At 39.1% G+C, this 19,379-nt stretch overlaps 1 protein-coding gene across 1 annotated transcript in view; it reads left to right on the forward strand.

The window, feature by feature from the left end:
• Nucleotides 1-4,981: 4,981 nt before the first annotated feature.
• LOC134841654 (uncharacterized) overlaps nt 4,982-19,379 on the forward strand; it is a 66,618-nt gene continuing 52,220 nt past the window's right edge. Inside the window, exon 1 of the mRNA XM_063857688.1 lies at nt 4,982-5,182. Within this exon, the coding sequence (XP_063713758.1) occupies nt 4,982-5,182 (201 nt within the window). The remainder of the gene's footprint in view (nt 5,183-19,379) is intronic.

Here is a 19,379-nt window from a genome sequence, read left to right on the forward strand (position 1 = left end):
CACGATCAGCCTGACTCTGTTTTAGTTTCGAATCAAGAGCAGCACGTTTGTTCGACAGCTCCTGAGTAAACTTATCCTGTATCAACAAATTACACGGTCTCATCAAGTTTTACAGGAGTGAATAATGTCCAGGCAGCTTCTAGTGAACCGGGATTGTATTGCAGTAACCACATTTACGGAAACGACATAATTTGTCGAATTTGGTCCAATCGCAGATTTCCGTTAACAATCCAGTAGGGTTACAGCAGGTCATTCAACCTGTTTCTAATAATTTGCCTCAGCAAACTTTTTTGTACACTCATCCAGTGCTAGGTAATCCAAACACAGGGTCAGTAGTCCCGGTAACTTCTGAGAACTTTTTTGCTCCGACAACATATGCAGACGTTCCTTCTGGTGTAGCACCATTCGTTCCTGCATCAACAACAACTAATCAGGTTTCTTCAACACATCAAACTATAGGATCAGTAGTAGCTGGCTACCAAGCACCTGTAATTATATCACAACAACATATGGGTGTTCCCGTTAGCAGTTATAACTTTTCAAGTGACCACCAAAATCCTTATAGTAATTTGTGGAGACCAGCTGTTGCTGTCTCTTTAATGTCAGCTCAACAAAGCTATGTTCCTTCGACAACTGTTTTTTCCGCAGTAACTCCGATTGTTCCTCCGAATAATTTTGTTCCTCTTACAAGTGGAGGGACTGTGTTCTTTGCGCAGCCTGAAAGTGTTTCACAGGCTAATCAACCATTCGTTCCTGATTATCACGGTAATTCTCCGAGTTACCCAGCGCCAACTCCCGATAATTCACCTGGTGCAGACGTCGAGCGTCCACTTTTGACTGGAGAGTTGATTAATATACTCATGCACAGCCGAAAAGATGAGTGAAAAGAAAATCCCTGAGTGGAAGCTGACACAGTTCGATGGCAACCCACTTAATTGGCATGAGTGGTTTGGACAGTTCATATCGACAGTCGATTCAGCCATACTCAGTGACAATGAAAAGCTTACCTATCTGAAAATGCTCGTATTGGGTAAATGCTCGTAATTCTAAGGTTCAGTCTGAAGAACCAGTGAAGCAAAAAGTAGGTACAAAAGGTATCGCAAAGGTAAGTGATAAGACTAAGGAAAAATCAAAGTTATCTCCATGTTCTGTATGTAAAGTTCAACACGCTCTTTGGAATTGCGCTGTATTCAAAAAGAAAAACTTACGCAACGAGTGAAACATGTAGCCGAACAAAAACCTTGCTTTGCGTGTTTACAGAGCAATCACAGTTTTCGTAACTGTAGCAAGGCCAGAAAATGCCCCAAGCCAGATTTTTTGTGAAAGCACGCACATCGTGCTCTTACATGGAGCTGAGAAAATTTTTCCTCCTAAGGATACTAAAAGTTCCCCGGCGACAGGTAACGCAAACACTAAACATGAATAAACATGAATCGACTAACGCTGCCGTCGGCGATATTCATAGCCAGGAGTAAACTAAAGGCCTCCTGCCAGTTGCATCACTCGCCGTCCCTTCGGATGTGACGATTACTAATGCCCTAGCTCTTTGCGATAGTGCTTCCACGCACTCATGGGTATCCGCCGATCTCGTAAAACGTCTCCATTTGGTTGGCACTCCCGTTAACCTCACCATAAAAGGATTCAATTCCACGAGCTTGATGAAAACTCGTCAAGGAAGTTTTAAAGTTTCTGCCGAAACGAATAATAGTAAACTTTCGTTTTCTTTTCGAGCTGATGTTAAGGATCATATTCGCATTGGATCGGATAACATAAGTATTACTCAATTACAGGAAAACCCGCAGTTGGCTCCGATAAAACCAATACATATTAAGTACGAGGAAGTCGAAATAATTACTGGACAGGATTTCTACCATGCCAAAAGAACCGTTGAGTAACTTCTGCGGGAGGACTCTATTTCACCGTGCGCCGTACGCCTTCCGATAGGTTGATTTTTAAGTGGTCCGTTACCGCCGTCCTTCAAGTCGAACTCGTCTTGCTTTAAATGTGTTGTCGAAGACATGTCTCTTGCGGACCAAATTAAAACTTGGTATACGTTGGAGTCATATGGAGCCTTTAAGTAAGTAGATGCCCGTTCCACCGCCGATAAACGCGCTTTGTCCGTTTTGAAAAATGACATTTTTCACGATGGTGGGAGATACATTGTACCAATGCTTTGGAACGATAAAGAAAGTGCTTTACCGAATAAGTATTTTTCCTCCTTGGCTCAATCAAAGTCTTTGGAAAAGAGGCTAGATAAGGATCCGTCGCTTCGTGAGAAGTACGCCGAAACAATTAGAGAAGATATACAAAAAGGATATGTCACAACCGATAAGGTACACGATCCCAAACCACGAGCCGATCGTGAGTGGTATCTCCCGCATCACCCGGTGTTGAACCCGAATAAACCCGGTACGGTGCGCCGAGTCCTGAATGGGGCATCTAAGTGTCATGGCGCTTCCTTGAACAAATCTCTGTTTGTTGGCCCGGATCTCCTTCAAAACCTCATTTTTGTACTTTTAAGATTCCGTCAGCATAAATACTCCGTTTCAGCTGACATTGAGGGGATGTTTTTACAGGTTGGAGTCCGTGAAGAAGATCAACCTTCTCTTCGTTTTTTGTGGAGGGAGGACCCCACATCAAGTGTGGTAGTTCACCAATATACGCGTCACATTTTTGGTGTTCGTGACTGGCCGACTTGTGCGATTTTTGCTTTCGAATAAGACTGCATCGGATAACCAAGCTGAGTACCCCGAAGCAGCTTCGGCTGTTGTCCAGAAGTTTTATATGGATGATTATCTGGATTCTTTTCAAACAGGGGTGATACCTTGACGAGTCCAGACCAGTCATCGCATGTTCTCGGTCTTAAGTGGGATCACGTCAAAGATACCTTAGTTGTTAGTAGAGGGGTTGATCGTCCACTAGACAAAGCAATCACCCAGCGTACCGTGTTGAGTTTTGTTTCCCCTGTTTTTGATCCGATTGGATTAGTGGCTCCGTATACCGTGAAGGCCCGCCTTCTTTTAAAAGATATCTGGCGAATCAGCGGTCAAAAATGAGACGATGATCTGCCAGAGGAAATCAAAAAGCAGTTCCTTGAGTGGCACTCAGGTCTTCATTTGTTAGGTTCTCTGACAATACCTCGCAGCTATTATACTGGACCTTTCGACCGAATAGAACTTCACATGTTCGGTGATAGTTCGCAGGATGTTTTTTGTGCCGTCGTTTTCCTTCGTGCGCGACTTGCTAGCTCGCATCAGACCGAATTAGCTTTTGTATTTGGCAAAGCCCGCGTCGCGCGTATGAAAGCGCTTTCTATTACAAAATTAGAGCTTCAAGCGGCTCTTCTTGCAACCCACTTAAAATAAAAAACTTTGAAAGGTCTTAGTTTCAAAAATACGGATATTTTCATGTGGACAGATAGTACCAATGTTCTTCAGTGGCTTAACTCCTGTAATAAACTACCCGTTTTTGTTGGTAACCGCACTGGTGAGATTCTGGAGTCTACCACCACTGATCAGTAGCATCACATACTTAGCGGTGATAACCCAGCTGATACCGGTACACGAGGGATTTCTTCGGAAGCCCTCGAGGAAAGCAGCTGGGTTAGTGGCCCTAGTATACTGAGAACGACTGATTGGCCGTTCAAGCCCGATACAAGGTTTATTGATAAAATAAGACTCAAAAGACCATCATGTGATATCGAAATTTGTTTGGAAAATTCGTCAATTTTTGTCGTCGATGTTTTGACAGAAAAAAATCTTCCCTTCGGAAAATGGGAGAGATTCAATTCAATTGTAAATACAAACGCACGGTAGCATTTTTGCTAACATGACTGCCATCCCATAAACATTTCCGGTCGAGTATATTAGAAATTACAGACCCGTGTGAAATGGATATTGCTGAACAGAAGCTCATTTACCTGTCCCAGGATGAGACATTCCCTAGTGAGCTAAAACTACTAAGATCCGGTAAAGTTATTACGAGGAATAGTCAGATCGCCAAGTATTTGCCGTTCTTTGGACCAGCTGGCATGTTTCGCTCGACTGGGCGCATAAGCCGCTTGGTTAAATCCGATTTCGATAGCAAGCATCCGATTATACTTGATGCACGTCACGCGGTTGTTCGGTTATTGGTTAAACACTTGCACGTTAGGAAGTTCCATCAAAGCATGGATTACATGCGTGCGGTGGTTAATTTGAAATACGTTGTGTTAAATTTGCGATGTTTGCTGCGAAACACTGGAAATATTTGCGTTGCGTGCCGAAAACTCAAAGCGCAAACCGTAACTCATACTATGGCTGATCTGCTCATTGAAAGGCTGGGTTACAAGCAACCTCCTTTCTCTAACACAGGTGTCGAATACTTTGGGCCATTCCTAGTTCCAATCTGGAGAAGTACGGAAAAGAGTTGGGGTTTTTTGTTCACCTGTCTCCCCACTAGAGAGGTGCCCATTGAAGTGGTCCCCTCGCTTGACACAAGCTCTTGTGTGATGGGCGTGGAGAGGTTTATTGCACGTCGCGGTACTCCGAATACCATCATGTCCGACAACGGCACGAATTTTGTTGATGCTCAGAAAGAGCTCTTAGCTTGCGCTGAGAGTTGGAACAAGCTGGCACCCGCTGTTTTTGTTCAGGAAGGGATCAAGTAGAAATTCAATCAACCCAGCGCACCGCACCATGGTGGCTCCTGGGAGCGATTAGTTCGAAGTGTCAAGCGTGTTTTGTATGACATCCTAGGCAACAGAAGAGTAACTGAGGAGGTTCTAAGAACCAAGCTGTGCCTTGTTGAGCAATCACTTAACGCTAGGCCGATAACAGCCGTTAGTTCCAATCCGCTTGACGTAGAGGCGTTGACCCCGAGTCATTTTATCCTTGGCCAACACGCAGCGGGTTTTCCGTCGCTAAGTTTCGAAGAAAACTTCGACCATAAAAAGCGGTTCACCAGAGCGCAATCATACGCTAACGCAATATGGACACGGTGGATGCGGGAAAACGTTCCTTCCCTCAAAAGGAGGGCAAAGTGGTACAACCAGTCAGACGTTAAGTTGAAAGCCGACGACTTGGTCTGGGTCACAGAGCCTGACACTCCACTCGCACGTATCCTAAGACTGCACTATGGTAAGGACGGATGCGCGAGATCCGCCGACATAAAGACCATTACGAGCGAATTGACCCGCCCGACCGTAAAGCTCGCTCCCGTTATTCCTTGTTTAGGGGTGGAGGATGTTGCAGCGCAAATGTAAATGTAAAACAAGAGTATAAATGCATATAAAATAAGCACAGTTGGCCGAGTGGCCTAAGCTAACGTACCGACAGTTGACGTAGGTTCAAGTCCCCCACCTGCCCATGTATTAACATACTAAAAAAGGGGGTTATATCCTATTTTTTTCTGTTTTTTATTCTAATTCGGTTCAGCCTTGATTAAGGCTGGCCGCTAAAAAAGAGCAATTTGTCCCAAGGATATTACCGACCGGTTCTTGTGGCTAGCTTGCGCCAATTTATTTATTGAAGCTGATTTTTGGTGAATTTATGAACTCGTTGTACAGCAAATTTTGGGATGAAATTATCAATAATGCCGTTGAATTTTGTATTACCGAGAATACGAATTTATTGTTGCTTTTTCGATTAAATTCAGCCTACGGAGATTAGCGGGCACAACAAGAAATTGCAAAGAATTTGAAAAAGACAAAAGCATCAACGATGAAAAATTGAAGATGGCCAATCAGATTGTCAAAAGGGTTAAAGAAAAAACAATAGAGAAAGTATAACTCACAGACAGCGTGCAGCAGATTTCATCAGATAATTTGGTTGAAAGGTCGCCAGAAGGGTCCATAATTATGGTAACAACTATGAGGCCAGAGCCAGTTAACGATTCATTTAAGATGACAGCAGCAATGGACGAAATACGAAAGAGCATGAATTCTAAAAAAACAGCGGACCAGATACGGTGATCCGTTAAATTATTTAGTGAAATTAGTAGAGTTCCAAGTAGCCAAAGAAAAAGTGATGTCGGACGTGATAGAAAGAATTTCTAAGGTGACTTAAAGAACAAATTTGCCGAAAAAAAATCCTCCAAGATACAATATTGTTTGTTAAATTGATACTGAGTAACAATTTTTCGTGGAGAAGGAAGTGGTACTGCTCTGTTAGTAGCCGGTAAGTCTGAAATGATAATATAAAGTTATGTAATTTGAAGGTCAGCTACGGTGCTCGATCTAAAAGACCATATCTTAAATTAAGACCATATCTTCAAGTTCTTAACTTAAGAATTCAGTAATACGGGCTTTCAATTATAACTCAGAACTTTGGATTTCATAATGGCCAGCACTAATTCGATCAACAAAAGAAGTCTTTCTCAACTCAGCCTTGAAACAAACAGAAGTACTGATTAACATGTTTAATCTTTTAGTCTGCATCATGCTAACAACAGTTTTGTTGCAGAATTTGAAATATATGATTTTCTTTGTTCTTCTGTGCTGTTTTGGAGTCCAAAGAAAAAAAAGAAAAAACACTGTTTGGCTCAAAATTGTTCCAAAAACAGACACCTTAGCAGAATTTGAAGAAAATTGCGGAATCTGCATCAAAAATGCGGAACCCACATCAGTCGTGGATTGCAACTGAAATGGAATCCGCAAATTGGAATTGCCTTCCACAAATTGTATGCGGAATCTGCAAAGTGTAAGCGCAATGCGCATAAAACTGCGGAACTTAATTAGCTTTCCAGAAACAACTACAGAACCTGGAACAACCACATTTATATTCACTGGTTGCAAAATCCGCAACAAAATTAAAATGCCGACAAAATTTACCTTATCGCTGTTTGTATGCGGAATCCGCAAAAATTTTGTAATTTGTTGGAACAGGTTCAAAGACTGGTCTCTTGAAGATGTGAACTTGAAGACCCCAAATTCTGCGCCCACCCAGTGCAGTTTGAACTCGTTATGATTATGGAGTTGAATGTTTTTTGAATACTTCGGCCCAACAACAACATGTATCAAGCAGTACCATTAAAATATCACTCGACTGTTTACGGTGGTAAGAAGTCCCAACCATAACCATATTTACGCCTCAGTGAGAAGCTGCTGACTACTGTGTGATCGAGACCATTACTGTAGATTAACATCTTGGCAGCGTCTATGTGCACAGTTTTGCTCACTCAATGGGGACAACACATAGAAAATGGACAACAGATAAATTTTACTTGATAAGTGGAGTCAAGATCTAATTCAAGACATATCCACCTTCATATGGAAATAACGCGGCGTCAGCCAATTCAAAATAATCAAATATTGCCGATGCTACGATGCACGATGATCTAGGTTTTGAAAAATAATTGCCTTTTACGCACATTTCCTGCTATCGACAAATGGCAAATATACTACTACAATGACACTTCAGATAGCAGCCAGTGGTTTTTTATTGGATCGATCAAGTATCATAGCACTTCATCGTTAATTTCAAGATTTTCCTCTGGCAATGACTTCAAATAAGTTTGGTCATGACTTCAAATAAGTTTGATCATGACTTCAAATAAGTTTGGCCATGACTTCAAATAAGTTTGGTCATGACTTCAAATAAGTTTGGTCATGACTTCAAATAAGTTTGGTCATGACTTCAAATAAGTTTGGTCATGACTTCAAATAAGTTTGGTCATGACTTCAAATAAGTTTGGTCATGACTTCAAATAAGTTTGGTCATGACTTCAAATAAGTTTGGTCATGACTTCAAATAAGTTTGGTCATGACTTCAAATAAGTTTGGTCATGACTTCAAATAAGTTTGGTCATGACTTCAAATAAGTTTGGTCATGACTTCAAATAAGTTTGGTCATGACTTCAAATAAGTTTGGTCATGACTTCAAATAAGTTTGGTCATGACTTCAAATAAGTTTGGTCATGACTTCAAATAAGTTTGGCCAACTGACTTCGTAAAACCAATCGAGAAATTGGTCAATCCTTGCAAAAACATTCAGCAGCAAAGCTATTGCGGTAACAAGGGTCACATAAGGCACCTGGTATACGTTGAAGCTTCAAGTAAGTTGTGACACGTCTCGGTATGCCATTCTTGCAAATTTTTGTGGGTTATTGACATCTGAAAAAAAACACGCAGCTTTCTTGACTGGGTCGATGCTGTGGTTTTGTTTTCAATATTCATAAGTCTGGTTTCATCTGCGTTTGTTCAACCCCGTTCACACATATAAAGTCCCAAAAAGATAAAATGAACATGGCAGAAGAACGTCGGGAATCTAAATTTGGCAAAAACCTGATAATAATTGATTCCAAAAAACGCACCAAAACTGCTACTCCTGTTGTCGCAGCCATGGCATGAAATTCAATTAGATTACGCGGGCCCCATATCTGAAGGAATTATATCTTTAGCAAACGATCATCTTTTTTCCAAATATGCCTCGACGAAAGTGACAAAACCCACCAGCAGTATAATTTCGATAACAAAGCTTAGATTTTATATGAATACATTTGCAATACGGGAGCCAAAAATAACAGATCAGTTTGCGGGGCTCAAAGGGAAACAATTGTACATTTTTATCAAACTAGTATTTTGTTCAGTGAGCAAGCGTACATGATGTGGTTTTGTTGAAAGACTGATTCAAATAACCACAAGAAAATTGGGAATATATCTTCCGAATAGAGTGTGCTGTCGATAAAACTGTGTTTGAGCACAAAAAATTGGAATTTAAGACGGGCTAAGCAAAAAACTATTTACAAAACTCTTTTTGGCAAGTTTCCTAAAACATTTGAAAACTAGTGGACCACATTCCAACCATTTTTATATTTTAACTAAAAAACCAATGAAATGCACAGCTTAAGTTCAACTTATCTAAAGCGGGGAACCGATCAAAGCAGCGAGAATCTTAAAATTTGAGCAAACGTAAAATCAGTCGGAACCTAGTTCCACTGTTGAGGCAGCAGACAGACGATCGGAAAATAAGGAAAGGCAACAAGTGCAAAGAAAAACTTCTGGAAGCGAATGCTGAGTGGAATGAGATAAAACAGGATACTGTACGAAACAAAACAAAAAGGAGCACAAACGTGGAATTTTACCCAGAATTTAATGACTAACTAGAACTCTCCGAGAAATATGGATTTGGAGATGAAAAGAAGAAAATATGCCAAATAGAATCAAGACCGAAAAACAGTTGTGGCCTCAAAGAACCCAAAAGAGTGACGGAGAAAAGCAGTCATATTTGCAAATGCAGTACAGATTGATCAAGAATCTGAGTCAACCTTCATATTCTTGACTATGGTTTTCTGCCAGGGTCGATGTCGTGGTTTTAGATTAAGGTTTTATAAGTCTGAATTGCTCCGCGTTGGGGCCGAGCACTCATAGTCGCAACGCAGGTCAAAGCCTGAAAAATTCAAATTTTCGTCTGCAAAGTCTAAACATAAGTCTGCAAAGTCTGCCAATCATTTCCGCACATTAGACGACTGCGCAACTTACTCTCATAAAATGCAGCTACATATAATTTTTCTTGATAACGAAGAATGTTTCGTGTCAATCACGATTGCGAAAGCTCATTATTGCCATCTAAACCCTGTTTTTGGACTGTTTTGCATTTTAATGCAAAATATTTTTGTCATCTATGAATCGAAAAGCACTCACAAAGATTCGAAACGCAGTAGGTCTGCGGGAGATTTCAGTGGGAGTTTCAAGAAATCCATGTGCGACTGGCCTATTGGTTATCCAATTCCGCTCAAGGTTACAAGAATGAAGATTACAAGGTTGTCAAGGTGAACAATATGAAGTGAGCTTGATCTTGGGCTCTGGTATAGTACCTTTCTTAAAGGAATTAATATTGATTCCTGGAACTCAATAAGCAAATTGTGCTCTAAATTATATTTCAGTCTTTAGAACACTGTATTAGATAAGATGTTAAAGATAAGTAAACAGTTTGTTATCGGACATATTTTGGCCAAGTACCAGTTTGGCCAAGTATCCGGCAGTGCGAGCTCCCTAATACTGAAACTGTTGGCTAGTTCCGTCTCTGGTTGACCGTGGTCGCTTCTCCTGTCTGAATCATTTTCCTGATAATGTTGCGATTTTCTCAAGCTGAACAATTTTGACAGCTTCTATTTCTATTCCTTTTTCTTTATTTCCGCGTCCCCTCAAATTTTCAGACTAGTTGGCTCTTATGACGTTGTGCTTCGGTTCTTCCTTTTTCTATCGTGTCAGGGTCTTTATTCAGCCAATTCTGTCTTCTGATTGTCCAAGGGTTGCTCTTCACTGCCGCAAAACTGTACAATTAGATACTCTTCAGAGTTGTGGATCAATCCTCGCCAAATCTGAGTTACGGATCACTGTTTCCATGTTCCCCTGCTCCTTACTGTTAGTGTTGACGTTGTCGTTCCAAGTTCCCACTATCTATATTTCTTGGTGTACCTCCTCGAACAATCCTTCGAGCTCTTCTTTCGCTAGAAACTTACGGCATGTTTTTCTTGCAATGTTTGCGTCCAATCCAAACTTATCCACCGGCAATTTGACTATCATTAGCCCTTTAGTTTACGATAGTTCCTCTAAGTCCCACGTTTATTCATTTCTTATGGCTTTCCACCACAACTTCACTGCTATAGTCCTCGTCCTTAAACTCCTTTTCGTCCAGAAGGCGCGTGTCCAAAATCATCTTTTCTGAGCTAGTAAGATTGAAGACACATTTCTAACCATGTATAGGTTCTTTTTCTAAAAGTGCAGTATTGAGATAGCAGCTAAAACGCGTTTAAAACGGAGACGTTTCAAAAACCCGTTTCTTAGTGATCCGCAGTTGATTTACTTAACGAAAAAAGTCTTCATTTAATCTAACTTTTTCTTTCTTTTTTATACAACCTAATTTTTCTCTGGGTGTACAAATTAAGCGTTGTAATGATCCTGGCGCACGATGGTTGTCCACTGGTGATATCAATAGTTCCACTTCATGATTTTCAGCAAATATTTTCACTCCGTTTGTTTGAGGCATGTCGGTTGATCAACTGTTATTGCCCTAAGAGCTCCATGTTATCTCAAATCGAATTTGCGGAATCGAAGTTCGTTTCCACGGTTAGCCATTGTTGAAAAGTTTAGAATTAGTATTGTTAGACTAATCATCAATCGCATTTTGAATAAGGACTTCACCGTCACTTTCTTTAGTTTTCTTCCCATGATATCAATTTTGAGCTCGTCGTTTGGTTCTTTCATTTTCAGTAATAATTTTGCAGTTTTCTTGATTTAAAAAATTGGTTAAGTGGTTTTCAGATGCTTAACATTTTTCGTGCACGGTTGTACTTTAAGAGTTTGAGGACAATTTGAGGCGTGTCTTTCCCGGCCACCAAGATCTCTCTGCTAGGTGCTTCATTCCTGCTTGGCCCGAGTGAAGTGAAAGGAAAACGTCCACTGCCGCTGATTGCAATTGATTCGGAATTGCATTTTTCTCATCAAGCACGGTTATCCCTTGTTTGATGCTCATGCCGTTCTAGTTTTGATGATGATACTGGCCTAATTTTTGACATTTCTCCTCGTCGTTATTGATGATGCAAACCCGCTTCTCTCTTAATTTCTCGTCTCACTCTGTCAGAGCAACGAGTACTCTCTTGTTGAAGATTTTCGCAATCTCAACCTCTAACAGGTCTGTTTTTGTCAGTACTTTTTCCTCATTGTTGTTCTCTTCAGCATTCGTTTTTGACATAAGAGACTTTAGTTCTCTTCGAACAGCAATTTTTCCATTTTTCTTCTCTGCTTTATGAGCCTTTCGTTCTCCCTCAACAGAAATTTTGTCCTGGAACTTATCCTGAAAACGCTTCGGATTCCCATCTTTTTAAAATTGATTTGATTATTCCTTCCTCTTGTTTTTCTGCAACTTTCCTCTTCTTCTTGAAAAGTGTGCCGCTGGTATCCTTTTTGCTGACTCCTTCAGTCGTATGATTCTCTTCGGCATAGTTTTCTCATTCTCAAACACTTAGTTCACATAATCAAACAATTTTGCAATTTTGGGGATTCGTTCCAAGTATTTCCGTGTTCAGTTTGCTTTTTTCTAGCTTTAGTTCATCTTGCAAAAATTACTACTCTTATAGTGCTGAAATTTATCACTAACAGCTTCGAACTGATCAACTTAACATTGTTCAGGTTTCGGTTTGCTAATTTTTGCGTTCTCTTTGAAGTGTGTATTTTTCGCACTGAGTTAAAAAATCAAAACTGGGCAATTATGGGTTTGTTTCTTTGCTCGTTTTCAAACTGCAATTATGCTTCGATCAGCCTCTGAATTGCTTATCGAGCGAAGTGAAATTACGTAAAATTTTACTAACTGAGTTATTTTGAGAACAACTATTTCATCAAATTTCCAGGTCGGTTTTGATTTTTTGTCGAAAAACTACATTTAACAGGAATGTGCTCAATTTGAAAAACTTTAGTGGAATCAGATGATCTATCTATTATTTATTTCCAGTTGGTCAAAGATAAAAATTTTAAGACAACAGAAAACACTACCTTAAACAAAAATTGGAAATAAATGGGAAAGGTGATTAGTCTAAAGAAGTGCTTGGAGCAGCCCGTGAATGAAAAAGACCTTGGAAGTTGGAAAACGTGGAATTTGCGTCACTCTTCCTCACTTCGGCCGAAATTAGATATAATTTTTTTTGAGCTCGAAGTATTAGGTGTTGTATGTTCGAATGAGCATTTTCATTTTTGCTCGTATGATCAACAATTAACTGTGGTCGAAGACCATAAAACTTGTATTTGTGTTATTAAACTTAAACGTGCAAATAAAACAAAGTACGCTAACTAGTTGGATAGATCATCTGATTCCATAAAAGTTAAATGTGATTTTTTGACTGCATTTCTTTAGTTTTCTTCCATTGATATCAATTTTGAGCTCCTCGTTCGGTTCTTTCATTTTCAGTAATAATTTTGCAGTTTTCTTGGTTTAAAAAATTGGTTAAGTGGTTTTCAGATGCTTAACATTTTTCGTGCACGGTTGTACTTTAAGAGTTTGAGGACAATTTGAGGCGTGTCTTTCCCGGCCACCAAGATCTCTCTGCTAAGCGCTTCATTCCTGCTTGGCCCGAGTGAAGTGAAAGGATAACGTCCACTGCCGCTGATTGCAATTGATTCAGAATTGCAATTTTCTCATCAAGCACGGTTATCCCTTGTTTGACGCTCATGCCGTTCTAGTTTTGATGATGATACTGGCCTAATTTTTGACATTTCTCCTCGTCGTTATTGATGATGCAGTCCCGCTTCTCTCTTAATTTTTCGTCTCACTCTGTCAGAGCAACGAGTACTCTCTTGTTGGAGATTTTCGCAAACTCAACCTCTAACAGGTCTGTTTTTGTCAGTACTTTTTCCTCGTTGTTGTTCCCTTCAACATTCGGTTTTGACATAAGAGACTTTAGTTCTTTTCGAACAGCGATTTTTCTATTTTTCTTCTCTGCTTTATGAGCCTTTCGTTCTCCCTCAACAGAAATTTTGTCCTGGAACTTATCCTGAAAACGCTTCGGATTCCCATCTTTTTTAAATTGATTTGATTATTCCTTCCTCTCGTTTTTCTGCAACTTTCCTCTTCTTCTTGAAAAGTGTGCCTGTGGTATCTATTTTGCTGACTCCCTCAGTCGTATGATTCTCGCCGGCATAGTTTTCTCAATCTCAAACACTTAGTTCACATAATCAAACAATTTTGCAGTTTTGGGGATTCGTTCCAAGTATTTCCGTGTTCAGTTTGCTTTTTCTAGCTTTAGTTCAATTTGCAAAAAATTACTACTCTTATAGTGCTGAACCTTATCACTAACAGCTTCGAACTGATCAACTTAACATTGTTCAGGTTTCGGTTTGCTAATTTTTGCGTTCTTTTTGAAGTGTGAATTTTTCGCACTGAGTTAAAAAATCAAAGTTGGGCAATTATGGGTTTATTTCCTTACTCGTTTTCAAACTGCAATTATGCTTCGATCAGCCTCTGAATTGCTTATCGAGCGAAGGGAAATTACGTAAAATTTTACTAATTGAGTTATTTTGAGAACAACTATTTCATCAAATTTCAAGTTCGGTTTTGATTTTTTGGTCGAAAAACCACATTTAACAGGAATTAGCTCAATTTGAAAAACTTTAATGAAATCAGATGATCTATCCATTATTTATTTCCAGTTGGTCAAAGATAAAGTTTTTAAGACAACAGAAAACACTACTTTAAACACAATTTGGAAATATGTGGGAAAGGTAATTAGTCTAAAGAAGTGCTTGGAGCAGCCCGTGAATGAAAAAGACCTTGGAAGTTGGAAAATGTGGAATTTGCGTCACTCTTCCTCACTTCGGCCGAAATTAGATATAATTTTTTTGAGCTCGAATTATTAGGTGTTGTATGTTCGAATGAGCATTTTCATTTTTGCTCGTATGATCAACAATTCACTCCGGTCGAAGACCATAAAACTTGTATTTGTGGTCTTAAACTTAACCGTTCAAATAAAACAAAGTACGCTAACTAGTTGGATAGATCATCTGATTCCATAAAAATTAAATGTGGTTTTTTGACTACATTTCGCGTTTTTTGACCTAAGAATCAAAACCATCCTTGAAATTTGACGAGACAACAGTTGTTCTCAAATCAACTATATTAGTAAGATTTAACGTAATTTCGTTTCGCTCGATAAGCAATAGAGGGGCAGATCAAAGCATATTTGCAGTTTGAAAACGAGCAAGGAAGTAAACCAACAAATACCCAACTTTGATTGCTTAACTGAGTGCAAAGAATTCAAATTTCAAAAATAGCGCAAAAAATAGCAAATCAAAACCTTAAGTTGATCACTTAGAAGTTCTTAGTGATAACGTTCAGCACTATAGGAGAAAATTGTTTTTGCAAACTGAAATAAAGATAGTAAGTAGCGAACTGAACACGGAATTATTTGGAACGATTCCCTATAGCAACATGTCATGTATTGGTAGGTGCCCGTGGCCACTCCACCAATATTGATACAGCTACAACTTTATCTTGTTTCAGGAAGCAACTTCAATTAGTTTTATGCAAGTGTATTGTCGAAAACAGTGAATGTCGCCAGAATTGCCTTCAGACATGACTTATTCTATTGCATCAATTAGATTTTCAATATTATGATTCTGGTGTTTATTCATGTGAATTGCGGTGCTCAGTTCGTTCAAATCTAATGCCAACTTGGTTGTTTTTTTGTTTCCTTTTGTATTAATAGAACGATAGGGGAAAAAACTAGAAGTCGTAACATTTTTTCAATTTCCTAATGTTTCCTCAATATTCTATATTTTTGATCTCATCCATTACTTCATGTTTAAAGTTGATCGAAACTTGCAGTCGTTTTTGATGCCTTAGTGTGGAGTGCTTTTTTAATTTTGAATTAACAATAAATTTTTTCGCTATTCAGTTTTTTTTTCTTCAATTACCACCGGAAATTTTTTTTGCAAGTTGAACTTTTAGTGATATTAATAATGAAATTTTATTTAACTTTAACTGTGAGACAATTTGCGACCCATAATTTGCGACCCTGTTATCGTCCACCTCTGTCTAGAAAAGGTCGCTCACCAACCAACCATTGGGTTTCGGTAACTTATAGTACCCTGTCCGAATCCTGCAAAACGCTCGCTCCGAAGGCTATTGATGCCATACTTATTGCCAATTTTGTTGGCTATTGCTGCCATACGCCAGGGCATCAAACTCGTAGTACTTCCACTATCCACTACAAACAAAAGCTCATTAATGCGTACTCACAGCGGCATCTTTCGCTTCTTGTCTGTCGGAATTACTTTGAATGTTTCTGTTTTTTTTGCAGTTTGTAATGGAACTATCCTTTCATTCCTTCGCTACTTTTGATTCTTTTGTCACATCATCATTGCGTTTAGATGATAGTCGTACGATGAATCCGAATCAAAAAGTTGTAATTGCTACACCAACTGTATCAGACTTGTTGACTCTAAATCGTAGCTCTTCCCATCCTGATCATCACCTTGCTCTTTCCCAAGACGAGATAAAAGTTGCAAACGAACTGAGGTCTCGATCCGCGTTCACCTCTCGACGATCTGCGTACTCATTGTCTTCCCAATTAGCACCAGATTGGCCGTGTTCGACTCCACTCATGCCCATTTTAGCAAATAGGTTTTTCATGCCACATTTTCTGCAATCTTGATGATGAAAACCTCATGGCTGGGAAAACTAGACATTGCTGCCCTGACTACGAGTTTCCATTTGAATTTCAAGGATTGCCTCGACGAAGTTATCTCCGCTGAACGAGTTGCCATATGCACCTTATTCCTGGATAGTCTTGGCGTTTTTTTGTCTGCTCTAATGGTATTGTGTACTCTACAGTCTTTTCTTGAATCATTACTTTCTTCATGAGTTCATCCTGAACCTCTGAATTTGACATATTGATTACAATTATGTCTCTGACCATTGTGTCTGCTCCTGCCCCAAACTCGCAGTGTTCTGCCAGGCCCACAAGTGACAGTAGAAATTATTCAATGATTCTGTTTTTGCTCGTTTCCATGAAAAACTGTAACGTTCGAACCTTTTGGTTTATCAGTTTCCGGAAAAAAAACCTTCAGGTTCCGCTAAACATCTTCATTGTTATAAAATCGTTGTTGATATAAGCTTTCAAAATGTCTTTCGTAATAATTTTGTCCCTCCTTTTCGATTGAAAAAATCCGAGTGGCATGGCTTTTCTCATTGCCGTATCCCATGGACTATTGTCGCATAATACTTTTACGTTTCGAACATCTTCACATTTGTTCTGTCACCTTTTTCTAGTTTTTGTGCTCTGAATGTTATGATCTCTAGTATTCATAACCGTTTTGCTATCTACGGCTGGTTCCTCCACTGGAGGTGCCGTTAACGTAACTGCTGCAGGTTTCGGCCCTAATAACGTATTCTACGTTATTCCACTTTTCGAAACTAATGGCAGTTTTAAATTATTGCTCCATCTATACTAATCTGTCGGTAGTTTGGCCGTCTGCCGGTCTTGAATCGATATGTTAGGCGGTTTCTTTGCTCCAATGGCTTTTAGCTGGCTGCTCCATGAATATAGCGTGATTTTTGCTATGATAAAGTACCTAACCTAAGGAATCTAAATACTGATTCCTGGAACTCAATAAATAGCTACTTACTATCAATGTTATTTCATTCTTTAGAACACTGTTCCAGATCAAATCGTAACGACAAGTAAACAATGTGTTATCAAATAAAGTTTGGCCAAGCACAAGTCAACATCAAATAAGACAATGACCTTAGCGTAAATACGAGATCTATCTCAACACGTAATGATAGCACCACCACATAATAGATCATCAGTGGCATATGACCATCCTACATCATAACGATAGATTTAAAGGAAAATGCCATTTATGTCCTGAAATCGACAAAAATGCTAGCTCAAATTTCTCCCTGATAAAGCTTCTTAGTTTATCTAGATATTTTAGATTGTAGAAATTACAAAAAATCTCGGAAGAGAAGAAGAAGAACAAAAGACAAGACGAGAAAGCGAATGTTTCTAAAAAACATCTGAAGAGACATTGTTGAGAAGAACATTTCACTTCTTGTAGCTATTCAGACTGTTTGGTTCTTTTCACAGCCTTGTTCTAGAAAAGTACAGCATCACTATATTGTAATTTACCGGATGGTTTTATTGCAGAACAACCGACTTATTAACCACTTAGTTCTTCAAAATTCTGAAGTGAAAACGGAGTCAGTTTTAAGAGAATTTAAGCTTTATTGAATTTGTTAATCAGTTCTCTTTTACCTCATTAATAACCCATTTCTTTTTTTAACCACATGAGCAAAAAAAAATTATTTAAAAAAAAAATCGTGTTTTTGAACGTTTTTCGAACGTAGCAAATATAGCGCTTTTTCCTCAGGGATTCGACCACCTGCCCTCCTCTTGTACTGTTTTGAGATGCATTTTTCGCTAAATGACCTTGCAATTTTTCTACAGGCGCTTTTGGCGCCAATCTGTTCCAATTTTGAGGGAGGAGCGCGCCCGATAAAAACGCGATTTTTTGGTCGAAACTTTCCAAAGAATTCCTAGAAACAAATTTTTTGGCCTTTCTTCCAAAATTTGATTGCAGCACAGAAAATTGATCAAATTAGGCTCTTTATAGTGATTTGGGAGAGCTCAGAAAGTTAATTTGGTCGACCTTAAAAAAAAGATCGACAAAACTTTCAACATTTTTTGAAAATCCACCCCCTCGACAAATTCCTAGATCCGCGCCTGATTGTGAGGCTAAAGAAAAACCTAAAGAGTTGATCGCGAGGCTAAAGAGTTAAAGGCCGGAAACTGCAGCGGGTCACTCGTGCGACTAATACTACATGGGTCGAACATCGTACATACTCTCGAACCGTTCCCTTGCTAGATAATTCGACCATTTGACCATTCGACAAGTCGACCATTCGACCATTCGGCTAGATAAGTCGACCATTAATTCATGATACGGATTCGACTTTACATGACCATCAAAATTATTGCTGCAATTTGTTTGAAGACTGAAAAAATCAGGCTAGGGCTGGATTATGATCAAGTTAGGCTCGAACTTTGGTTGAAGTAAGCAATCAAATTTTTTTAAATGCATTTTTTGAGCGGAAACTGCTTCATAGGCAATTACAAATAGTCAAAACTTTGATGTCTTGGACCTGATGCAAGCAGTATTGACATTATACGCCTCAATATTTGTAACGGTCTTTATAAAAAGACACCTTTTTTCTCCTTTCCGTATCCCATGAATTATTAACACTCCTACATTTCGAACATCTTCACATTTGCTCTGTCACCCTGTTCTAGACTGTGTGTTCCGAATGTTACAATCTCTTAAGCAAACCGTAACGTTTGAAAAAAAGTACATAAGTTGATGCTCAGGGCATACTTTGACAACGCAACGAGTCACTAAATGGTGCCCTGAGATGCAAGTAAATGAAGTTTTATTTACTTCATTCTTCTAGGTGTCAGGGCAGGAAAATGCGGCAAGCGAAACTTCAAATTTCGTGGTCCAAAACTGTGGATCGATTTGGTGTTTTGTTCGAAAAATGAACTAAACGACTCTCGAGGGGTACTAGTATGATAGTTGGGTCCCACTAAAAAGCAAGTACGAAAGATGGGTCCCGCAGTTTTTGAGAAAACTTCAAAAACACTAGTAGACAAATGCTAGCCATGTTTTCGAACAATTCAAGGCACCTAATTTTTTCTTCAGGGCCATCTTAATTTTAGGGACCCAACTATCTTACTTTAACCTAAGTAAGAAATTACGGATATTTCTATGCAGACAGGAGTTTATGACAAACGGAAACAATGAACCTAAACTATAATCAAGTCAACCTTATATTGGTATTTTCACACAACTGAAACCAAAAAAAAAGTTCTGATAAATAAAAAATAATTGATGTTCCCGACTGTTGTATTTG

This window comes from Symsagittifera roscoffensis, chromosome 3, assembly GCF_963678635.1.
Source record: "Symsagittifera roscoffensis chromosome 3, txSymRosc1.1, whole genome shotgun sequence".
Classification (NCBI taxonomy): Eukaryota; Metazoa; Xenacoelomorpha; order Acoela; family Convolutidae; genus Symsagittifera; species Symsagittifera roscoffensis.